Here is a 21,583-nt window from a genome sequence, read left to right on the forward strand (position 1 = left end):
TAACTCATGGACAAGTGAGGGTAGGAAGACCCCAGGAGAACATTCAAGACCCAGCTGCCCCTGTCTAGCACGGGGATGATGGGAAACAAAGGCTGGTGGCATCATCTAATGATGAGTAAACTTTGATCTGGAAGTGAAAGCTAGATGCTTCCTTCCTCCAGTCACTGGCTTGAAAACTAAAGCAGGCAAAGGCCATAGGTTAAGAATTTATGTTAAACATTTATTCAAAAAACTGAGTATCGGATGGAAATGGGGGAGACGGGGGCTGAGTTGGCAAAAAAGGACTATCCAAAAAAAAATTCTTGTTCCCCCTCCCAGCAGAGGCCCTCCCAGCCCCCTCCCCCACAGAGCAGGATTTTTGGTATCAACTCCCAGAGGGATAGTTTACTTCTTAAAAAAAAGGGATTGGTTCAGCTCTACCGGGCAGCCCCAGACAACGTGAACCTGGGCAGTATAGCCATGGTGGGCAGAGCTGGTGGAGCAGGCACAGCAAAGAGTGCTCCACAGCCACTACTTCTTGGCCTTTGCCGAATTGCGCGGGGGTGTGACCGGGCGCCCACCAGGATTCAGGCCACTGAACTGCCCGTATTTGCCCTTATTCTTGTCAGCTGGCTTCAGGATCTGGGGAAGAGAATTGGGTCAAGCAGAGGGCATAGTTTGCTGTACCTTAGACCCCGAGAACAGACTGAGGCACTGGCTGGAGGACAGCATCTCTAGCCTGGGTTGGGGGACAAGTGCCCTCCCCCAAAAAGCAGCAGGGTTAGTACTTTGGGTTCAGAGCCCCTGGGAGTCTCTTGTCCCATGAGCCCACAGGCCAGAAGCAACCCCACTCCAAGACCCAACTCCTCCCTCTTCAAGGCTTTCTGCAGGAGACAAGCAGATGCTTGCATGGTCAGAGGAAGGGAAATTCAACCCAGCTCTGAGTCTATGCCAGTATGGTGAGAACTCAGCTCATTGCCGGGGGGGGGCGGGCGGCCAGCAGTGGGGGAGACCTGGCCTGAGGCTTACCTGGAAGGAGCACATGAGGGTCTCATCCACGCTCATCATGGCACCTGCATTGTCAAATTCGCCACAGTAGTTGGGGGCCGAGAAGAGTGTCACCAGCTGGCGCTTGGCAAAGAACTCATAACCATCCTCCACCACCTGAGGCAGAAGGACAATGAAGAGCTGGGCACCAGGAACTCAACTTAGCCCTTCCACCGCCAGATGCAGGGAACCTACACAGGAGCCCTGACTCTGCCGCCTCCTCTATAGCTCTCTGCCATCCCAACCACAGGCTCTCTTCACAGCTCTGCTTTTCACTTCTGACCTGCAGCCCCTTGCTAGCCCACCCTCAAGTTCCCCGAATACGGCTCCATCTCAGGGTACAGGGTACCTGGTGCGCCCGGCAGATGAGGTCCAGGTCGTGTTTGTGCAAGAATTTGGCCACAACCTCAGCGCCAAAGGTGAAGGAGACACCACGGTCGTTCTCGCCCCAGCCCTGCACGTCCTTGTCAGGGTCAGACCAGAGCAGGTCACACAGCAGGCCTTGGTCCGGCACGTCCGTGGGGCGCATGATCCGCCGGATCTGCTCCATTGACTGCAGGTCAGGTGACAGCCCTGGGAAGAAAGGGGGATAAGGCTGTGAGACCTCATACCCCAGCAGGGGGTGGAGCTGATCTGCTGGAGAGCATCCCCAATGACCGCCCCCCCAGCAACCCTCTTCCCCCACACAGCCCTGCGGAGCCTCTCCCCCCCAGACCCCAACCCTAACCCAACCCCAGCAGTGCCTCATAGTAGAAAGGACTCCCTCTCCCCCTCCCGATCACAAGGTCTAGGGGCCTGGGCACTGTCCACCTCCATGGCAGCAGAAAATCTTCTCATCCACAATTGCAGCAATGGGCAGGCAGTTGAAGCAATCAGTGAATGTCTTCCAGAGCTTGATGTTGTAGCGCCTCTTGCCTGCAAAGCACAGTATCTGGGATGGGAGCCTCACAACAGCAGCAGCCCCTTCTGGTCCCACCACCCAACAGTATCTGCCTCTCCTGGGGTGCACACTCCCTTCTAGGCAGACCCAGGTCAGAGGGTCACATGGTTTGGGCCACCATGGGAGATGGGACAAGCAGCCCCCTCATGGTTGGAAGGCACCACACTCACATCAGCTGCCCCCAGAGCAGATGCCCACATGCTTGCAGCTGGGAAGTGCACCCTTGTGACTGGGAGTGTGGTAGGGTAAGAAATTTGTTGCACAAGACAGAGATGCAGCTGATACCCTCAACTGCAGGGATGCGAGTATGGGGCGTAGGCGTGGTTGATGTTTGCATATTTGCAGTTAGGTGTACACTCACACCTGAAGGCAGGCAGAGGTTGCAATGGTAAGGGCCCAGGGTCATTAGCACTCAGATGCAGTTGATGTTTGCATACTCACAGCACGGCCCAGGCTCATACACAACTGGGAACAGTCATGTGTCCAGGTAGATGGGGGCAGGGAGGGGGGTGAAATCACACTCACACTCGTCGTAGAAACCGTAGATGCGATTTATGCTGGCGCACTCGTGGTTGCCGCGCAGCAGGAAGAAGTTTTCAGGGTACTTAATCTTGTAGGCCAGCAGAAGGCAGATGGTCTCTAATGACTGCTTGCCCCGGTCCACATAGTCACCCAGAAAGAGGTAGTTGCTCTCAGGCGGGAAGCCCCCGTACTCGAAGAGCCGCAGCAGATCGTAGTACTGCCCATGAATGTCACCTGGAGAGCGCAGGGTGGAATGGCACCCTCAGTACACAGACCTTCCCCAACCTCCCTACCAACTACCCAGAAACCCCCAGCCCAGCAAGGAACCGATGCTGTCCCCACCAGCCCTGCCCAGAGATCCTATGTCCTCCTCCCCGCACCCCCCCAGATCGCAGCCGGAGTCAAGGGACCACTCTGATCCCCCTACCCTGCCAGCATCAGCAAGGGATTCCTAGGACCTGCCAAGACCTCCCACAGGGGAACGCACCATCCCCACAAATGGGGTAAGGGTGGCAATAGGGGGCAAGGATGTGTGTGTGTGTGTGGGGGGGGGGGGCTGCTCCGATCCCTGCACCCAGCCAGCCTCAGCAAGAGATCCCCAGGACCTCTCGCAGGGGAACCCTCTACCTTTAGGGCTGGACTGGAGGGAGCAACGGAAAGCAAAGTGCAGGTGGGACTGCTCTGATCCCTGCCAGCAACAGCCAGGGGCCCCCAGGACCTGCTGCGACCTCCCGCAGGGGAACCCACTGTCCCAAAGCTAGGGCTGGGGGGCAAGATGCATGGACAAGGGTGGCGGTGGGCCCCAGGGCTCACCGCAGATCTTGAGCGGCGCCTCAAGCTCCAGCAGGATGGGCTGGCTCAGGAAGATCTCCCGCGACTTGAGGCACAGGCCACGGATCTCGTTCTCCGTCAGCTGCACGTTCTTGCCCGGCCGGGAGCCCTGCACTGCAGCGGGGCGGCCCACGGGGGCGGGTCACCGGGGGGCAGTGCCTCCCCGCCCCCGCACGCACGGACACATGCAGGCGCACACCCACACGTACGCGCCCACCCACGCCCACCCACATGCACGTGCATGCGTGCACACGCAGCCCTGCCGCCCGCCCCAGGCCCGTCCCGGCGCCTGCAGCACGTTCCCCTCCGCCCCGCCCCGGAAGGCCCAGCCGAGCCCCAAGGGGGCCGCCCACTGCGCCCTGCCTCAGTTCCCCGACCCGGCCCGGCCCCGCAGCACCTTCCAGCAGGCGGCCGATGATGGAGTCGAGGTTGAGCTTCTCGCCGTCCGCCATAGCTACCCGGCCCGGCCTGCGCACCCCCGCCCGCTGCCTCCGCCCCGCCCCGCCCCATCTGCGGGCGGGACGGGGTGGGGCGGGGCCCCCGAGCCGCCTGGCCTCGCGCCCCGCCCCGCCGCGCAGCGCCCCCTGCGGCCCGGGGGTGCCCTTGCAGCCGGCCGGCGGGTTCCGTGGCGCAGGGGTGACAGCGGTCCGGCCCCTCCGCGACGCGCGCGCACAGGTGGCCGCCGTAGAGGGCATTTCTGTCCACTCTTGATACGAAACTCCATGTCCTCTAGTTTTCTACAGAGGACGTAAAGTCGTCCCGTTTCGTATCAAGAGAGGACGGGACACCCGGATGGCCCCAGCCCATCCTCCGGCGGTGGTCTGGCGGGTCCTGGGAACCGGCTGGGTGCAGAGATCAGGGCGGGGCGCAGAGGACCTCAATTGACTTCATGGCTCATTGGCGTCTCCCTTTTTCTTGCTAATCTCTCTTCACTCCGCGGGTGTGAATGCCTCCCTCTCTTTTTCAGCAGGCTAGGCCTTCCATTGTTCAGACAGCCCTTTCCTCTGCAAAGGGGGCGTGCGGCAAGTGGGGCAACTGCCCTGGGCAGCAAAGTGAAGGGGCGCTGACAGGTGCTGCCAGCCGGGGCAGGGAGTGGGACAGAGCTGCAAGTGGCTTGTTTTGGGAGGGATGGAGGGAGGACAGCTCCGCCGCTGCGTGCACTCCTGGGCAAGCGTGGGGGGGAGGCGTGTGCCCTCTGGATCTGTGTGTGGGGCAAAGGCAAGCTGCTGCTGTGGGCTTTGCCCAGGGCACCAAACTTCATTGCTACAGCACTGCTCTGCAATGTTGCTGCCGCTCTCTGTCTTTTTAATTTTTTTTAATTTCATGTTTCAGGTTGAATTTGCCAAATCGGTTCCGAAGCCTATCAACTGTGCCAAACTCAATATTTCGAATCCATGTGGCGCTGCCACTGTATCCTCCATCCCAGACTCTTCAGCTTGAGGCTTCAGATACCCCCAAATCCATTGGCTGGCATCCTATGTACAGGCCCAAGCCCAGAGGTCTTGGGGTTCAGATGTCCCCGAGTCTTGCTTGCCCTTAGCCAACAGGCCAAAGGAGCAAGCTGGGGAGGTGTCTGCCATTTCCATAAAGTAGGTGTGTAGCCAAGATCATCCCACTGGGAGGCTATAGTGGACTCTCATAAGGTGTCCTGTCCTCAGTGCATTGCACAGGTCTGCACCCACCATTGCACACTGCCATTCAAAAGTGATCTCGGCCCTGGCAACAGACCAGTACAGGGACTACACTGGATCTTAATCCATAAGAGGCCTGGTCACCTCTCTCTTCTGGGTCATAGCCTAGCAGACTCTTCCACTCTAGCCAAAAAACGTTAGCCCCTGTGTGGTCGTACTATCTCAGGTGGCTGACGGTGAAGTACTGGAGGCACTGTCAAGAAGCAGAAGAATGCTAGACTTGAGTTGATTGAACTGTGATGGCTTTGTGACTGATGAGATACTTTCTGACTGTGACTGTGTTTTGTCAAATTTGGTGTGCTTTTTTAAAGCTTAAAGTTTCCTATCATCTAGGAAATCAGTACACATTCCAGCAGTTATACCGTGTTTGCTTTTGCTTGGATCTCAAATTGAATACTGTCGTGCTAGCCCCCTAGCATATTTGTAAAGCTCCTAGTTTCACTTTAGTTGGAGAAAAAGAGTGTTATGTTGTATGTGACAATGTGCCACACCACCTGTACCCTACTTTTCAAAATCCTAGATCTACCCATGCCTACGGCTGCCACCCAGTGCCACTAGGGGCCAGACAGTGCCAGTGCCCAGCAGGAGGCTCCCACCCCCACACCACTGCCTGGCAATCACTGCAGGCACTTCCTACCACTGCTAGCATCCCACACTGCCATGGGGGCTCAGCACCACCCCCAGCACCCCATGTCAATGCCTGGCTCATGGTCTTAAGGCCATCACCACCATACAGCCCCCTGTGACACTGTCTGCCTTGCACCCATGGCACAGTGCCATGTAGGGGGTGAGAGCTGTGGGAGGAGCTCCCAGTCACTGCAGTACCGCCTCAGTCAGCAGGTGGAAGGAAAGAGTGAGTGCCTCCTGCCTTGAGTCCCAGCCCCCCTGGCTGCTTACTCCTGAGACCTTTGTAACCCAGGCGGTACACCAAGAGGTACCTCCTCTCCAACTGAAGGGATCAGAGCAGGTGCACAAGCGCTGTGGGAGGTATAGGGACTCTTCTCCCCCTATAGAGCAGAGCCAGACCACCAATGGGGACTTAACCATATACCTTTTAATACTAGGAACATAACAGGCATAAATCAGAGGGTATAGTGGACACTGCAATGCCCCAAGGGGGCAGGATTCAACAAAGGTTAGACACTAACAATCATTGACAAAAAACAGAGTTAACAAAACATAAAACACAAACAGCAGAACAAACAATACTATTGCGTGGAATATAAAAGAGGCACAAAATGCAAAATGTCAAAGAAATACAGGGCCTTGGTACCTGGAGAGGGAGGAAGATGGGAAAACACAATGGCCCCTTTCCACTGCAAGAAGGTTTACTTCTTGTTAGCTCACTCACCCCAGCTGGGACTTGAACCCAGATCTACTCATGTAGCAGGCAAGAATACTGCCAACACTGGTGGCACTGCTGTAACCTGCTAGGGGTCCTGACCTTCCCAGAGCCCCAGCCTCACTTGAGCCACCTGACCTGTGATTGGAGGAGCTGGAAGCAGAGCTGGGAACCTCTCAGGTCGCTGCTCAGATCCTTGCTGGAGCTAGGGAGCCTCTCCTGCTGGCCACAGCCTCTCCCAGGGGATCCTGGAGCCCAGTGGGGAGCCTTTCCTGCCGGCCGCACACCGCACTGCTGAGGGTCCCACTGCTGCCTGCGGGTCCTGCTCCTTCAGGCTCTTCTGGGGCACTGCTCCTGGCTCAGCTCTGTGAAGCTTCTTCCTTGTTGTTCCTCACTGGTTTCTCCCCTGAGTCAGCCCACGCTGCCCCTTTTAGCCCCCTCCAGGTGACGCACGGGGCCAATCAGGGGACACGGGGGGTGAGTCTCTGGGGCCTGATTGGTGCGGAAAGGGAATCCCAAGTCCTCCAATTGTCTTTTGCCCTGTCAAACCCCCCCCCGGTCAGTCACTGCCAGCCAGCCCTCTCATCCTCCCCTGCGGAACCCTCCACCGTCCGGGGTGAAGCGCAGGCCTCAGCCTGGGGGACTACTGGACCCAAGGGGCAGCGATGGGGACCTCCCCCAGCACCCCCGGGGCATCGTAGGTGAAGCGATGGACTGGCCGAAGTTCCCATCTTGGTTGTGGGGTGCGGTGTGGGGCAGGACTCCATGAAGCCCTGTCAGCTCAGGTTCCCTCTCACTGGAGGAGTCTGCCCCACTGGCAGGTAAAGGCATAGGGATGTTTTCTCCTTCAGTCTCGCCAGACAGGGCCCCACGAGCAGCAGTCCCCGTCTCCCCTTCGCCCTAAGGAGTGGCAGGTCCTAAGCTTGGGTGTAAGTCAGCAGGGTACCATCAGTCAGAGTCCGAGTCCTCCAGGGGAGCTGCAGGTACAACTGCTGGCTGGTGGCACGAGGCCTCCTATGGGGAGACCTAGGCCTCTCTTCTCGCAGGTCTCTCTTGGGCAGAGGGGGCCCCACCAATTCACCAATAGGAAGCAGGAGGTTCCAGTGGACCACGCAACTTAGACCCGGTCCAGACTCAGGGGAGATTTCACATACTGGGAGGTCTCCCAGTTGTCACACCACTGTATAGGGTTCAGCCCACCACCGATCAGTGATTTTGTGTCTCCCAGTTAGCCCCAGGTTTTGCAGCAGCACCTGGTCTCCTTCTTGTAACCCTTGCTCACGCACGCGAGCATCATAAAGCCACTTATGGTGTTACTGGTTTCTTCCAGCAGTTTCGGCTGCCAGTCGGTATGTACAACGGAGGCGGTCCCAAAGCTGTTGTGCATATTGACCATGAGTCAAATGTTGTTGGTAGACTTGGTCTACCGCAAAGCACAAATCTATGGGTAACCAGGGCTCCCTCCCAAACATGAGTAAATACGGACTGACCCCTGTTGCGTCATTTCTAGTGGAGTTGTAGGCATGCACCAGGTATGCGATATGCTGGCTCCATGTGGCCTTCTGTTCCTGCCGGAGGGTACCCAGCATATTCAAGAGGGTGTGACTGAAGTGCTCGGGTTGGGGATCCCCTTGGGGGTGGTAGAATGTAGTCCTTGATTTCTGTATGCCAGCCACTGTCAGTACTTCACGCAACAACCGGCTCTCAAAATCTCACCCTTGATCGGAGTGGAGTCTGGCGGGCAGCCCAAACACGGAGAAGTACTTTTCCCACAGTACTTTGGCAACTGTTCTTGCTGTTTGATGTCATGTAGGGAAGGCCGAGTTAGGACATTTAAAGGTCTGGTTATTGTAGCATAGTCTTTAACGAATCACTGATAGAAACCCGCAAATCCCAGGAATCTTTTCAGTTCCCTAAAGTTCTTGGGTGAAGGCCAGGTGGTCACAGCATTTTCTCCAGATCAGTGCTGACCCCTTCCTGTGATACAATATGTCCTATGTACTTCACAGAGGCCTGGCAGAATATACATCAATGGCCAACTTAAGTCCAGCAGGTTCCAGCCGATCAAGTACCTAGAGTAGCCGTTCTTCGTGTTCCTCCGGGGTCTTTCCAAAAACAATAATGTCATCTAAATAAACCAGTACTTGGGTCACATGCATATCCCCAACCACCTTCTGCCTTAGTCACTAGAAGGTGGCAGGAGCCCCGGATATCCCTTGGGTCATTCGTTCAAATTGATAGAATCCCAAGGGGCAAATAAAAGCAGTCTTCTCTTTGTCCTCTTCCCACAGAGGTATCTGGTAGTAGCCACTGTGGAGGTCTAGTACTGAAGACCATATGCTCCCTACTAAACAGTCTAAAGCCTCCTGCACCTGTGGGACAGTGAGTCTCTGGGGACTGATTGGTGCAGAAAAGGAATCCCAAGTCCTCCGATCATCTTTTGCCCTTTCAAAACCTCTGGGCCAGGTCACTGCCAGCCAGCCCATCACACCTTGCCCTCCTCATGCACTCCCTAGGGTGCCTGCCACCATCCTGTGCCATGTGTCCTCCCCTAGGACAGCTGTCCACACCATGCACCGCCTCTCTAGGGGACCTGCCCCCTCCCTGCATGCTCTTTCCCATGGGCCCCTGCGCCCCACACACACACTGCCTGCCGCCTCAGCGGTATCAGGTGCAGGAGGAAATGACTTGTGGGAAGGAAATCAGCTTGCAGGACGTGCTCTGGGGGTGAGGTGCCAGCAAGGGACAGATACACAGACACAGCATCCTGCATCGGGAAAGCCCCCAAGCCCAGCGCAGGGCACAAGTTAGAGGCCAAGGAAGGTGAGTGGGATCCTGGGGAAGACTGGAGCACAGGGTATGTGGACAGACGCGAGGGGATGTTCTGAGAAACTCCCCAAGCACTGAATGTAGGGAGACCTAGCAATGAGGGCTTGCCAATAGATGTTGGGGGAGCCTGCATGGGTGAGGGGTGGGACACATGCTGCATGGCCAGCAAGACAGCCCCAGCATGTCCCATACACACTGAACACACATAGATGGGGAAAGATGGGGTCCTGTGCTGGGGTGTTGGGGGAAATGGGCAGACCCAGAGAAGGCACCAGCCATGGGATGCTGTGCAAGAAGACCCCATGGGGAATGGGGTCCAGGGTTGATGCTGTGGGTAAGAGGCTGCAACACCCTAAACAGAAAGACTACGGTGATAGGGGAAGGAGGACCTGTAATGGACAGACCTAGAAAGGGAAGAGGGTGTGAGCTGTGGACAGACAGGTCTGGAGGGGTGAGGTGCAGGGGCATAGGTGGGCATGGCCTATGCAGGTGAGGGGGAGGCTTAGGAGGTGGGGTGTGGATAGTTCCTTTGGGGAGAGAGTGGGGTAGGCTGTGGTGAGAGACTATGTGAGGGTCTCTTGTGGGTGCTTGGTCCTGGCCTGCCCTGCCCTGCTTCACGCTCACTGTGGCCCTCTCTCCCTCCTACAGGGCACTCTCGTGGGCATGGCGACCAGTACCATGTCATCTGCTGACTCCTCCAGCCACAGCACCCTGGAGGACCTGTCGGATGCCTTCAGCTTGGCCCTGGAGCACCATGAGGACTCCAGCTCACTAGGCTCTGACTCTGAGCTCAATGGGGTTCCCCCATACCGCCAGACTGATCGCTATGGCTTCATCGGGGGTGGCAGTGCCCAGAATGCGTGAGTTGGGGGTGGGGGGCAGGGGTAGCCTTCCCAATGGGAGTGCTGGGGCAATGGGGAGGGAGCCTGCTGTGCACTGAGAGAAGTGTAGACCACTGCAGGTGTGGGATGGCATGCCCTGGACTTCTCTGTTGGGCACCTGGGTCCTATTCTGTACATGGTCTCTTGCTCCCTGGCACTGTTGTGCCTGTTGGACCTGGTGTCCAGGTTCACAACCCAACCAAGGCAATCCCTTGCTCGGAGCCTGAGTTCCAGTGTCCTCCTGCTCAGCCCCATTGCACAAACACCTACTAAAGGGCACTGTGCCCACCTCAGTGCTGGCGGTTCAGCACAGACCATCTATAGCCACAAATCAGCTGTACCTGAACCCCTTTCTCTTAGCCTTCCTGGACCCAGCTTAAACCCCTAGGCAGACAGCTTCACCCCCTGGCTCTGAGCTACATTGGCTCAGCTCACATCTGGAGAAGCTGAGCTCCCTGGGGAAGTCGGGGTGAAATTCTCCTTGTTGTCTGAGATGAGGTTTATCAGAGCATCTACCAGGAAACTGCTTCGGCCTGATGCTAACAACAAGTGAGCCTGTTGTAACCGCATCTAACCAGGGATGCAGCTGGTTAGTGCTGTGCCCTTTAGTGGTGATAAACCAGGGGTGAAATTCCAAGCTCTGTCTGCTACACGAACACATAGGATGCTGCAAACAAGTTAAGGTGTGTGTGGGGGTGGGGTGGGGATTATATTTTCTTGCTAAGAGGTCAGTCAAGGATGCAAGGGCCTCAGTGTCCTCTGTTTGGGATGGCAATGTTTAGGTAGGATCTCTCCAAACTTCCACCTTCTGCATCCCGCCAGATTGCACGGCTGAGCTCAAGATAGAGACATCCAATCTGAATCAGAGCTCTCCAGGCCCTAGGGAAACAGGATCTGTAACTCTGCCCTGTCCCAGCCCCACAGATGATGTCATCTCACTGCCCATAATTCCTTCTTTGGCTTGGCCAGCTTGGGGTCTTCTCTGGTTTGGGTCCCTTGCGGGGGTTTCTGGTAGGCAAGTGGGTCTCAGGGGATGAGCTAACAGGGCCAGGAGCACCAGGTCTGTCCCAGGAGGAGGCTCTGTGTGCTGAGGGCTGCACACACCCGTTAGCTAACACTTCCTGTTTTAGCTGTGAGTGGCCTCACCACATCCTGTCACTGGTCCCCATGGCAACCTGAGTGTGTGGTTAGAGATGTCAGTGCGTCATCTCCCGCCTCTCCCTGCCCTGCACTAGCGGCTGCTGGGGCAGGAATGGAGCCCTGGGCAGGAGACAGCGTTGCTGGGGGTGCAGAGAGCAGAGCCCCATTACCTTCCTCCCCAGTTGCCCATACACAGGGTCCAAAGCAGTCCCTACAGCTGATCCTTGCCCCCAAAACATGCCCAGCCCTGCAGGCCCAATGCTGCCTAGACAATCCCTTCGCTGTCTGAGAGGGGCACTCTGCAGGTGGAAATCCCGACCCACCTCTTTGTCCTCGCTCACGGTGACTTGTGGCTCGCTGGTTATCCAGCAGCTACTCAGCCATATTAGATACTCCTTCATGTGCTACTCACAACTCAGTGATCATCACTCCCTGTTCAACACATATGCATCCTTGACACAAGTATTTCCTGGTCAGCAGTCAGTTATTTCTCCCTTACTTAAGGACTACTCCTTGCTCAGTGCTTGTACATCCCGTACAAAGGGGTGCTCCTTGCTCAGCCCTTTCCCGTTCTTTACTTGAGGAGCACTGAGCACTCCTTATTCAACGTTTTTTCATCCTTTACTTGAGTACTCCCTGTTCAGTTCTCACTCGCTCATTACTCAAAGAGCACTCCCGATCAACGCGTGGTCATTGCTTACTCAAGGAGTACTCCCTGCCCTCAGTGCTTATTATCCCTTACTCAGAGGGTGCTCCTGGTCAGCGCTTGCATGGCCCTCACTTGGTGTGAGTCCTCCCTACTTCAGGTTGACTCTGTTCCAGCTTGTTACTCAGTGCTCATTGATCTGCTATACATTACTTAAGGGATGTTCAATATTTTCCCCCTCATAACTCAATAGTTGTCCATTTCTCAATGGTTACTTGCTTGCTCCTCACTCTTAGACCCAGAGGGAGGGAGGCAGTTTGCAACAGGATGACACGGACACAAGGGCCTCAGAGTAGTCCCAGTTTGTGTTTCTGCTCAATGCTGTGACAGAGGTGGCACACAATGGGCCAGCCTCCTACTTGGCATCCAGAAGGTCACAGGCAGTGATGATGATGATGAGCTCCCAGTATTTGCTGGGTCACAGCTCAGACCTTACCCACCTTTTAGGCATGTTACACCATATGTTTGCTAAGGCACTACTCCTTGTCTATTTAGGGTTTATCTGGTGTTATTCAGTTTACTTTCACTGTGCTGTCACTTGTTACTTACACACTACTCAGTATTGCTCAGTCATTATTTGGTGTTCACTTTTATGCTATTATTCCTTAGTACTTGGCGTTTATTCAGTCATTATGTGGAGTTCATTTGGCTGGTATATGGTCAGTACTCAGTCACTATTCAGGATTTACTTGGCTGTTGCTCAGTGTTATTCTGAAGGAGTCCTCATCCAGCACATGGGTGCTACAGTAGGCCTAAAGCAAGTCCTGAGGGGCTCTCATTGCATGAGCAGCCCCACTTGCAGAAGCAGCAGATGCTCCTCTACTCCAGCCCTACTCCTCCTGCCCTACAGCACCTTTCTTTTGAGGGCTTTGTGCATGGCCAGGCAGTGCTCTCAAGGCACTGGTGCTGTGAGGAGGATCCGGCCTGAGCAGTTACTCGGTGTTTGCTGCACTGTTACTCAGTAGCTACTTGAAGTTTAGGTCCTGAGTACTTAGGCACTTTCTGATGTTGACACTGCTGTTACTCAGGGCTTAGGGTACCATTTACTCTGCACTTCTTCCTGCCTGCTCAGCCCTCACTCACTTCTTGCTCAGCAGTTTCACAGTCAGTCATGACTCATTGTTTACCTGGTTGTTATGGGCCATCCTGGGGCCTGTGGAAGAAAGAGTAAAACCATAACTAGTGAGCTCTGGGCTTGCCCTGTGCATGCATCCAGCCTTTGAAGGTTTATGGAGGGTCTGCGTCAATGCCCTGTGGTCTCTGGGCAAAGCTAAGGGTATTGGGTGCTCCTGGTGAGTGCAGAGTGTGGGGGTGCAGCTGGGGCTCAGACGAGAGCAGAGTCAGCAGGGTGACAGGAGCTGGGGTCAGGCAGAGCAGTGGTCAGAGTTAAAGGTGTGGTGCACCCTTCACTAGGAAGTCCTCCTTTTCCCAGTGCCCATGTCATACATTCCCCAAGTTGCGGTGGCAGGATGGAGAGCTGAGGCAGGAGGGAGTAGCAGCCTGGGGCCAGGATGATGGGTGCAGAGGTGACTGCCCCGCTCTCCCTTCCCCCAGTGCAGCACCCTGGAGGGAGGTGGGGGTTGGCAGAGCCATGGGGCACCCGGGCCAGGCCTGTTACCAGCTAGGCAGAGGAAGAGGAGGGAGGGGAAGAAGGAGAATAGCAGGGGATGTGCTGGGGAAGGGAGCAGAAGGCGGGGGGCAGCCCTTGCTAGGCCTGGGCGTGATACTCCCTCCTCTCCCTGTCCAGCCAAGGGCTGCCCCCACTGGAGCTGCTCCGGCGCCGGGAGAGCAAATGGCTGGAGATGACAGCCCACTGGGACAAGACCATGGCCAGGAGGTACAAAAAGGTGAGAGGGGCTGCAGGGGGACCTGCCAGAATGTGGCAGCCACATCAGGGTGTCCCTGCCACCACTGCGGCACTCCAACACACTGGGGTACCACAGCTCTGCTGACTGTCCACTGTGAGCCCCTCACCCCTTTACTGGGGCAGTGCAGCTTGGCAGTGGGGCACCCTTGGCTCTGCCTCTGCAGTCTTAGGTCCAGGCCTCTCCCTTGGGTGGGCTCTTGGTGTCTCCTGGCCCCTGAGGGCGCTGTTCTGGGCCCAGCCAGGGGCTAATAGGATTTCTGACACCTAGGTGAAGGTGCTGTGCCGGAAGGGCATCCCCTCATCCCTGCGTGCTCGCTGCTGGCCCCTGCTCTGTGGGGCCCAGGCCATCATGGACCGCAACCAAGGAAAGTACCAGGTAACCAGATCCCTGATGCCAGCGCCTGTTCTGTCCACATGTGGGCTGCTTTCTGCACCACTGCGCTGGACTGTGTGTGAGGCTTCCCTCTGCTGGCGACAAGGTACACAAGGGGAGGATAACAGCTCCACTATTGCTGCTGCGGGAGCACTCCTTGAGCCCGTGCAGCATGGGCTTGTATTGCTGGGTTACAGGGCCCTGTCTGACCTCCAGCCTGGCTGCTCTCTGCTCTCCACTCTCTTGGGCCAAGTCTGGCCTGACCCCAGCTCCCCTCAAAGGACAGAGCCAGTCCTCCTTAACCCAAGGTACTGCCCCCTCCCATTCTGGTCCTTATGGTAATTTTGTTCCCCTGTTGCCATAGGAACTGGAGGAAGCCCCCGGCACCCAGCAGTGGCTGGAAACCATTGAGAAGGACATCCATCGCCAGTTCCCCTTCCATGAAATGTTCCTCTCCCCTGAGGGCCACGGGTATGAAAGAGGGCTCAGTTGAGCCCTTGCAGGGCAGGTCTTGGGTGGGAGGAGGGTGGGGAGGGAGTGCATACAGCTGAGGCTGATCTGCCTCAGCTGCTTCAAGAGATTGCTGGATCCTGCCCCTGCCCCTATTCCCTCCCAGCTGGGCAGTTTTGTGGTTCTGTGGTTCCCATGCTAAGCTCTGGGTGGCGCTGTCTCCCCATCGAATCAGGGCCCCACAGCTCCCATGAAAGAGCAGGGTGTGGACAGTGTGGCTGGAGTCCCTGGGGCTGTGTCCTGAGAGCCCTGGCACCACATGGGTACATAAGTCCCCAGCTTAGCCAGCTAAAATGTGGTAGAAATTATCATATTCACATCCATCCATCCACCCACCACCACATAACCCCTCCTCCCAGGGTCCAGGGCCTGAGGACCTGAGCTGGGCAGGTGTAAGGGGGTCCAGTTGGGATGGGCTTGTGGGACTGGGACAAGAGAAGGCACTGGGGTTTGCCAGCTTCTGCCTTCCCCATTGATTTCCCTCCCCACCCCTGTCCCTAGGTGGATGGGCCACAGGCCTTGGGAACAGGTGGTGGGAGGAAGAGGGGAGGCCAAATGTGGGGTGCTGTGTGCCCCAGCTCAGCTCTGATGCTTCCACATCCCTGCAGGCAGCGTGGGCTCCTGCAGCTGCTGAAAGCCTACACTGTGTACCGGCCCCAGGAGGGCTACTGCCAGGCCCAGGGCCCCATCGCTGCTATGCTCCTCATGCACATGCCTGCTGAGGTGAGTCCTATGCACCCTGCCCCTGTGAGATGCTCACCACCATCCTGCCCACAGGGCACTGCCCCCACCCTCCCCCACTCACAGGGCAGCCATGCCCCCACCCCCCCCACCCCCATCCGAGTCTCCAGAGTCTGGAATAGACTCTCCTGGAAGTGGTGCAACAACTACTCTGGACATGTTTGAGAGGCATTTGGATGATTATTTTGCTTGGGTATTCTGACCCCAGCTGACTTCCTGCCCTTTGGGCAGGGGGCTGGACCCGATGATCTTGCAAGGTCCCTTCCAGCCCAAATGTCAATGAAGTCTATTAAATCTGTGAGGCATTAACCCTATTAGGAACCCACTTCCCATGGGCTACCTACCCACTGACCCTTCCCCACACAGATAGCACCACCACTGCCCTCCCCATGAGCCAACTCCCACTACCCTCCTTCCCTGGTGGCCTGTCAACTGCCCCACCCCTCCCCAGTCCACTGCACACGATACAGCAGCCTGCATGTGGCACCCCCTCCCCATGTGCTCAGGGGACCCCCCTGCACTAATGCCACTCTCTTTCTCAGCAAGCGTTCTGGTGCCTGGTGCAGATCAGTGAACGCTACCTGCCTGGCTACTACAGCCCTGAAATGGTGAGAGACACAGCAGGGACATGGCTGGAGGGAAGGGGGGCAGATGGGGCGCTTTAAGGGACGCAGCAGAGTGGAATCAGAGGACGGGTGGAGCCTGTAGGACCTAGCCCGCCCTCCCCAGCAAAGCCACTGTGACATCAGGGAGGAGGCGGAGCCTGTATTATTCAGCTCTGCCCTCCCCAGCAGGTGGTCCTGTGATCTGGGGTGAGGAACCCTATGGGCGGGCAGGGCTGTTGGACTGAGCCCCAGGTGAGCTGGTGCTGGGATGGAGAGGGCAGAAGTGGCACCCTGTGGAGAGACAGTGGGTCTGACAGGCTGCATCTCACCCTGTAGGAGGCGGTGCTGCTGGATGGTGAGGTCTTCATGGCGCTGTTGCGGCGCGTGTGCCACAGGGCCTACAAGCATCTGCAGAAGCACAACGTGGGGCCAATGCTTTTTGTTACCGAGTGGTTCCTGTGCCTCTTCTGCCGCACCCTGCCCTTCCCCACCGTGCTGCGGATCTGGGATGCCTTCTTCAGTGAGGGTAGGTAGGGCTGTCCCTGCCCAGGGCACTCCCAGCCAGGCAGCTGCGGCCAGGGCTCAGTGAGGGTTATCAGACAATGCCGGGGGGGGTGTATGCCCAGGGGTACTGGGGCATTCATGGCTGGTTGGCTGCCTTGGCTGGGGGGGATCATGGTGTTCTGGCAGTGTCATTGTTCCCCAAGGAGGGCCAATGCCTGCTTCATGGCTTTCCTCACAGTCTCCCTCTTGGCTGCCATGAGATCATGTCTGTCTATGTCAAGGCCATCCTAAACCTTCTTGGCTGCTTCGAGGCATGCAGGAGTCTCCCTGGCTGGAGCTCCATCCTGCCCTCCCCCCTCCACCCCTGGTTTCCCGCACTGCTGAGGCAGGCCTTGACAGCACCTGTCTCCTTGCAGGGGTGAAGGTGCTGTTCCGGGTGGGGCTGGTGCTGGTGCGTCTGGCACTGGGCTCGGGCGAGAAGCTGCGGGACTGTGTGGGGGTGGTGGAGACCCTGGAGAAGCTGCGCAACATCCCACCAGAGCAGCTGCAGGAGGATGCATTTATGGCAGAGGTGAGGCAGATGTGAGGCAGGGTGGAAAGGGGAGGCCAGATTCAGCCACCCAGGGAGAGACAGGCCATGGTGGCCAGGGTATGAAACAGCCAGGCTGCTCCCTAGCAGCTCTGAGCTTATTGCTCATGCAAAGCTCTGGCAGGCACAGCCAAAATGGGGGAGCCATCCCTCACCCACTCCCGACTTATTCCTGGATTCAATATTGTCCACTGCCTCTAACCCAGAGAAGGAGCACACTTTGCTGGGGAGGGTGGGGCTGGGCAGGGCAGGCTCTCTGCTGTTTCTTCTCTTTGCATGCAGCCAGTTGTGGTGTCACTTTCTGAGTGCACCCAAGCCTGCAGTAATCCCCCTCCCCAATTCTGGGTCCCCTCCTGCCCTGTCTGTAGGTCCATGACATGGCTGTCTCACACCGCGACCTGGAGCGTCATTGTCAGGTGAAGCTGAAGAAGCTGCGCAAGGACTGGCCTAACTTTGGCCAGCGCCTGGGGCAGCGCCTGCCCAATGCCAAGGCCATCTTTGATGAGCAGCAGCTGGAGGAGGCACGGTGCCCTGGGAAGGGTGGGCAGACTGGATCTCCCTTCCTCATCCCTGAGATAGTGGTGGACCCACCCCCCAGGGAGCAGCGTTGCCTGGAGAAGGAGCGGCTGAAGGAGCAGCGCCAACTGGAGCAGGAGGCCAAGAAGCAGGAGCGGAAGAAGAAGCCCCCAGGCAGGAAGAAGCCAGACACACGTGGCAAGACCTTTCACATGGGACAGCGGCCCACGAGCAGCCTAGTGCAAGGTCATGAGGAGGGAGAGGAGCCCAGCCATGCCAGGAGAAAATCCACCCCCTATCTAGAAACCTACTTCTGAGCAGGAAGGGATGGGGTCTGAAAGATATTTTCCCCCTGCCACATCAGGACGAGGTGGGACTTGGTTTGGTTAAGAGACTCTACCCTCACCTGAGGCAGAGAGCAGGGCAGGGCCAGGCCGAGGGACTTCACTCCCACCTGAATGGGAGAAGATGGGGTGTGACCTGGCAAAGACACTCCATCCCCTGCTTAAATAGGAGGGGAGATGGGGGATGAGCTGGCTGAGAGACTCCATCTCCTATCTGGAGACCTGTTTCTTAACAACAGGGAGCATGACCTGGCCTAGAGACTCTGCCCACTGCCTGGAGAACTATTTCTGGATGGAAGAAAGCAGAAGATATGCTGTGGGTGGAGTCTGGTCATTTGAGATGGGCTCTGCCCTTTCCTGCTGAGTGGATGCCCTGGGGAGAGCGAGGGGTAGGGAGGGGCTCTTTAGGATGTAGCCTAGAGCCCTCACTGATCCACCATCATCCTCCTCAGCCTGTGCCCATGTTTACATGAGTGAGCCCAGAACATGTATATTCCATGTGACCTGCCTGCACATGGGCCTTGTGACACACTGGTCGATGTGGTTCCAAGGCAGGGGCACCCTGCACACACTTGCACACTCAAGCCATTCCTGGGGTGCAGGAATTTCTTCTCCATTAGCATAGGGGTCACTTCCATGCCAACTCTAGGAACAGGCCTCCTCATCACCATAGCAGCCTCCGCCACAGCCTCTACCCTTTTACTAATCCCTTCCTGGAGCCAAGCAATGGGAAGCTGAAAGAGTAAGAAAGGCTCTCTTCCTCTCAGCCTTTGGGGCTATGACCAGACAAGGTGGGGCTGGGCCCCCTTCTTGGTGTCTTTTTTTCTATGTACATGGTATTAAAGGCTTGTGCCAGGATGCAAGCCCATGGGAGGTGTTAAACTGAGTGCATTCCTGAAAGTATGTAGGGAAGGAGGAAAAGTCTTCAGCCCCGGTGGGGGCTGGGTGGATATATCAGCATAGGGTGGACATCTCCACTGTGGCTGTCTCTGTGATGAGGCCATAGCCTTCCCTGGGCTGGGCTGGGCAGGGAATGGCTGGTTACACCTCTGTGCAGAGAAATCATGGGAGAGGAAGGGGTTCCTCTCCAGTTGGGACCCCCTAGTCTCAAGGGCCTGGGTTGGTGGCTGTGTGCCTGGCCCCTCTAAGTGAACTCTGATGGCATGGCTGCATCTGCATGAAGTCAGAACTGGGCTTGCCAGCACTGATGCTGCCTGTTGCAGGCCTGTTCACAGCTGCTGGGCTGTCTCGGGGCAGGCGGTAAGGCATTTTGAGCAGCCACAGAGCTGTTAGAAACCCAGGCCTGTGTGCTGGTATCCTAGTTGGGGGTGGGGACCATGGCTGGCACCAACATGGCCAGCACCTGGCTTATCACCCTGCTTGGATTTTGCTGCCTTTGTGAGAGAGGCAGCCACATACCTGCAGGGCTGCACCGCCTCTGATCCCTCACCTGCTCCACACTTGGCTCCCTGCCAGTATTTGCTCTTCAGCAGGATTAGTTCTGGCTCACAGAGCTCAAAGCATCTATCTGCAGGAGCTCCCCAGCTGTGTGTGCTGGGAGTTGAAGGGAGGGTGCTGTCCTACTTCCTGGCTGGGACACTTGACCCATATCTGAACTAGCACTGGGTCCAATACTGGTGCCTGCTGGGGAAGAAAAGCTTCTGTCCCATTGCTACCTCCTTGAGGCAGCCAGTGCCTTGCCCTGGGGCTAGATGAAAGCCAGCTTCCCCTTAGAGGTAGAAGGCCCCATGCCCTGCCTGCCTCTGACCTAGGCACCTGCCTCCAGCGCCGCCCAACTGGCAACTTCCTGGTTTGGTGATAAGATTATCTTTTGTCACCCGTGCTGCATTTGCCAAGGGTTGAGTGGCTGGTATGTGGAGCCACATCACCTTTCCCCACAGGAGCCCTGGGGTTAGGAATGGGGTTCTTAGGCTCAGCCCCTGGAGGAAGATGGGAGCAAAGGAAGGTGCCAGGGACCTTGGGTGGGAGGAGCCACCTCAGGGGGACTGCAGGACTGAGACTGGGCACAGTGTGGAGCTGCTCAGTGCTGGGCACAGGGGTCTGGGGCTGCTATGAGCCATGGGGATGGGGATGGTGGTAGCAGGAGGTGTGCTGAACAGTGCAGCCCCCACCCCAGCTGGGCACAGACCCGCCCTGTCTGTTCTAGTGCTCCAACCCCTCTTCTTATCAGTGCCCTGTCATTGGGGCTGTGCCAAGCCTCAGCCTGAGCCCCTTCGCTGAACGCTGCCAACTGCCAAGCTCCCTGCTCCAAGCCCCTCTCCCTGTGTCCTTCACTGACCCTGAGCACCAGAGATGCAGGCCTTTGGTGTCCGATTTCCTCAGAGCTCCTGCATTCCTCAGCTGTAGCCGGGGTGAAGGGTTGGGGGGGGCAGGGGGATTCAGGCTCTCCGTGAGCTACTGAATCTTTGCTTTGGCTCAGCCTGTGGAAGGGGAGCTGCCTGCCCCCAGGTTGCAGGGGCAACCTCCTCGCTCACTGCAGTCCCATCCCCCTCAGTGCATGGGTCCTACTCCCCTCATGCCCCCTCCCCAGGTTGATTGCCAAACCCACACTGACCTTTGGGGAGGTGTTACCTAATCCAGAAGGCCCCTTCTGAGTTTATCCCTGGCTCGGGTGAAGGGCATGTGTACTAGTACCAACTTCAGCCATCCCCCTGTCCTGCTCGGTGCTGGCTCTGGTCCCCTTGGCTCCTGGAGGTGGCTTGGCTCAGGATATTGGAAAAGAAAATATTTCAATTCTGGGCACAACTGCCAGGGCTCACTGGAGGTGAGCACCACCATCCTGACTTCTTCCAGCTGCAGATCTTGGAGTGTTTCACACAGGAGGCTGCTGTTACCTCTGGGGAACTGAGGCACTGGGAAAGGGGAAGGTTACCTCTCACAGCAGAGCTGGGACTAAAACCCAAGGTGTCCTGAGCTCCACATTGCTGCATTAACCACTAGACAACACTGCTGCAGGTACCCACAGCCAAGGCCATGTCAAAAGAGGGTCCCCCCAACCTGCATTCCCCAGTCCAGCCGCTGTTTCCTGCACAGCACTCTTTTTCTGGGTCATATGACAGCCATGCCCATGGGCAGGACCCTACAGTGAGAGATCCCTCTCCCAGGGAGCTGTCAGGCAAGTAGACAAAGTATAACAGTGGGGACACAGAAGCACAGGCAGAGGCTGCCCCAGGCCCAGCCCAGTGCCTTATCCACCAAGCCAGACTTGCTCCGGTGAGTGCTCCTTGCCATTGGCCAATTTGGAGGATATCACCACAACAGGAAGTATGTCACAAAGCAAGGATAATGGAACAGTGGAGCCAATGGGTGTGTCTGAAGATCCTTTGATACAAACCTGTCTTCCTGGACTTTAAGAAGGCCTTTGACACGGTTTCCCACCACATTCTCTTAAAAAACCTTGGTGACTGCGGCGTTGGTGCCTACACAGTTAGGTGGGTGGCAAATTGGCTAGATGGTTGCTCCCAGAGAGTGGTGGTGGACAAGTCGTTTTCGACCTGGAGGGATGTGGGCAGTGGGGTCCCCCAGGGCTCAGTCCTGGGGCCTGTACTGTTCAACATCTTTATCAGCGATCTGGATGTGGGTGTGGAAAACACACTTGTCCAAAT

General features: G+C 57.0%; 2 protein-coding genes across 2 annotated transcripts; one reads left to right on the plus strand and one right to left on the minus strand.

Moving 5' to 3' along the window:
• Nucleotides 1-199: 199 nt before the first annotated feature.
• On the minus strand, nucleotides 200-3,870 carry PPP1CA (protein phosphatase 1 catalytic subunit alpha). The gene is made up of 7 exons (XM_090032194.1): nucleotides 3,717-3,870; nucleotides 3,302-3,433; nucleotides 2,492-2,722; nucleotides 1,837-1,941; nucleotides 1,376-1,599; nucleotides 1,009-1,143; nucleotides 200-621 (listed from the first exon to the last, which is right to left on the minus strand). The coding sequence occupies exons 1-7, from the start codon at nucleotides 3,769-3,771 to the stop codon at nucleotides 511-513; spliced, it is 993 nt and encodes a 330-aa protein (XP_089888320.1). The 5' UTR covers nucleotides 3,772-3,870; the 3' UTR covers nucleotides 200-510.
• Nucleotides 3,871-9,060: 5,190 nt separating this feature from the next.
• On the plus strand, nucleotides 9,061-18,787 carry TBC1D10C (TBC1 domain family member 10C). The gene is made up of 10 exons (XM_090034884.1): nucleotides 9,061-9,175; nucleotides 9,830-10,041; nucleotides 13,656-13,755; nucleotides 14,044-14,151; nucleotides 14,513-14,619; nucleotides 15,267-15,381; nucleotides 15,942-16,007; nucleotides 16,341-16,530; nucleotides 16,925-17,079; nucleotides 17,466-18,787. The coding sequence occupies exons 2-10, from the start codon at nucleotides 9,845-9,847 to the stop codon at nucleotides 17,928-17,930; spliced, it is 1,503 nt and encodes a 500-aa protein (XP_089891010.1). The 5' UTR covers nucleotides 9,061-9,175; nucleotides 9,830-9,844; the 3' UTR covers nucleotides 17,931-18,787.
• Nucleotides 18,788-21,583: the final 2,796 nt, after the last annotated feature.

The sequence above is a fragment of the Crocodylus siamensis genome, chromosome 2, assembly GCF_052110815.1.
Source record: "Crocodylus siamensis isolate JL-2025a chromosome 2, ASM5211081v1, whole genome shotgun sequence".
Lineage (NCBI taxonomy): Eukaryota > Metazoa > Chordata > Crocodylia > Crocodylidae > Crocodylus > Crocodylus siamensis.

Excerpts from the sequence above, each read along its gene's own strand:
- PPP1CA (XM_090032194.1), bottom strand. The coding sequence starts at position 3,771 with ATGGCGGACGGCGAGAAGCTCAACCTCGACTCCATCATCGGCCGCCTG. Across the intron at positions 2,723-3,301 it reads GGCGCCGCTCAAGATCTGCG|GTGACATTCATGGGCAGTAC; the intron begins GTGAGCCCTGGG and ends TGCGCTCTCCAG. Across the intron at positions 1,942-2,491 it reads CTACGGTTTCTACGACGAGT|GCAAGAGGCGCTACAACATC; the intron begins GTGAGTGTGATT and ends TGTGCTTTGCAG.
- TBC1D10C (XM_090034884.1), top strand. The coding sequence starts at position 9,845 with ATGGCGACCAGTACCATGTCATCTGCTGACTCCTCCAGCCACAGCACC. Across the intron at positions 13,756-14,043 it reads TGGCCAGGAGGTACAAAAAG|GTGAAGGTGCTGTGCCGGAA; the intron begins GTGAGAGGGGCT and ends TCTGACACCTAG. Across the intron at positions 15,382-15,941 it reads TCATGCACATGCCTGCTGAG|CAAGCGTTCTGGTGCCTGGT; the intron begins GTGAGTCCTATG and ends TCTCTTTCTCAG.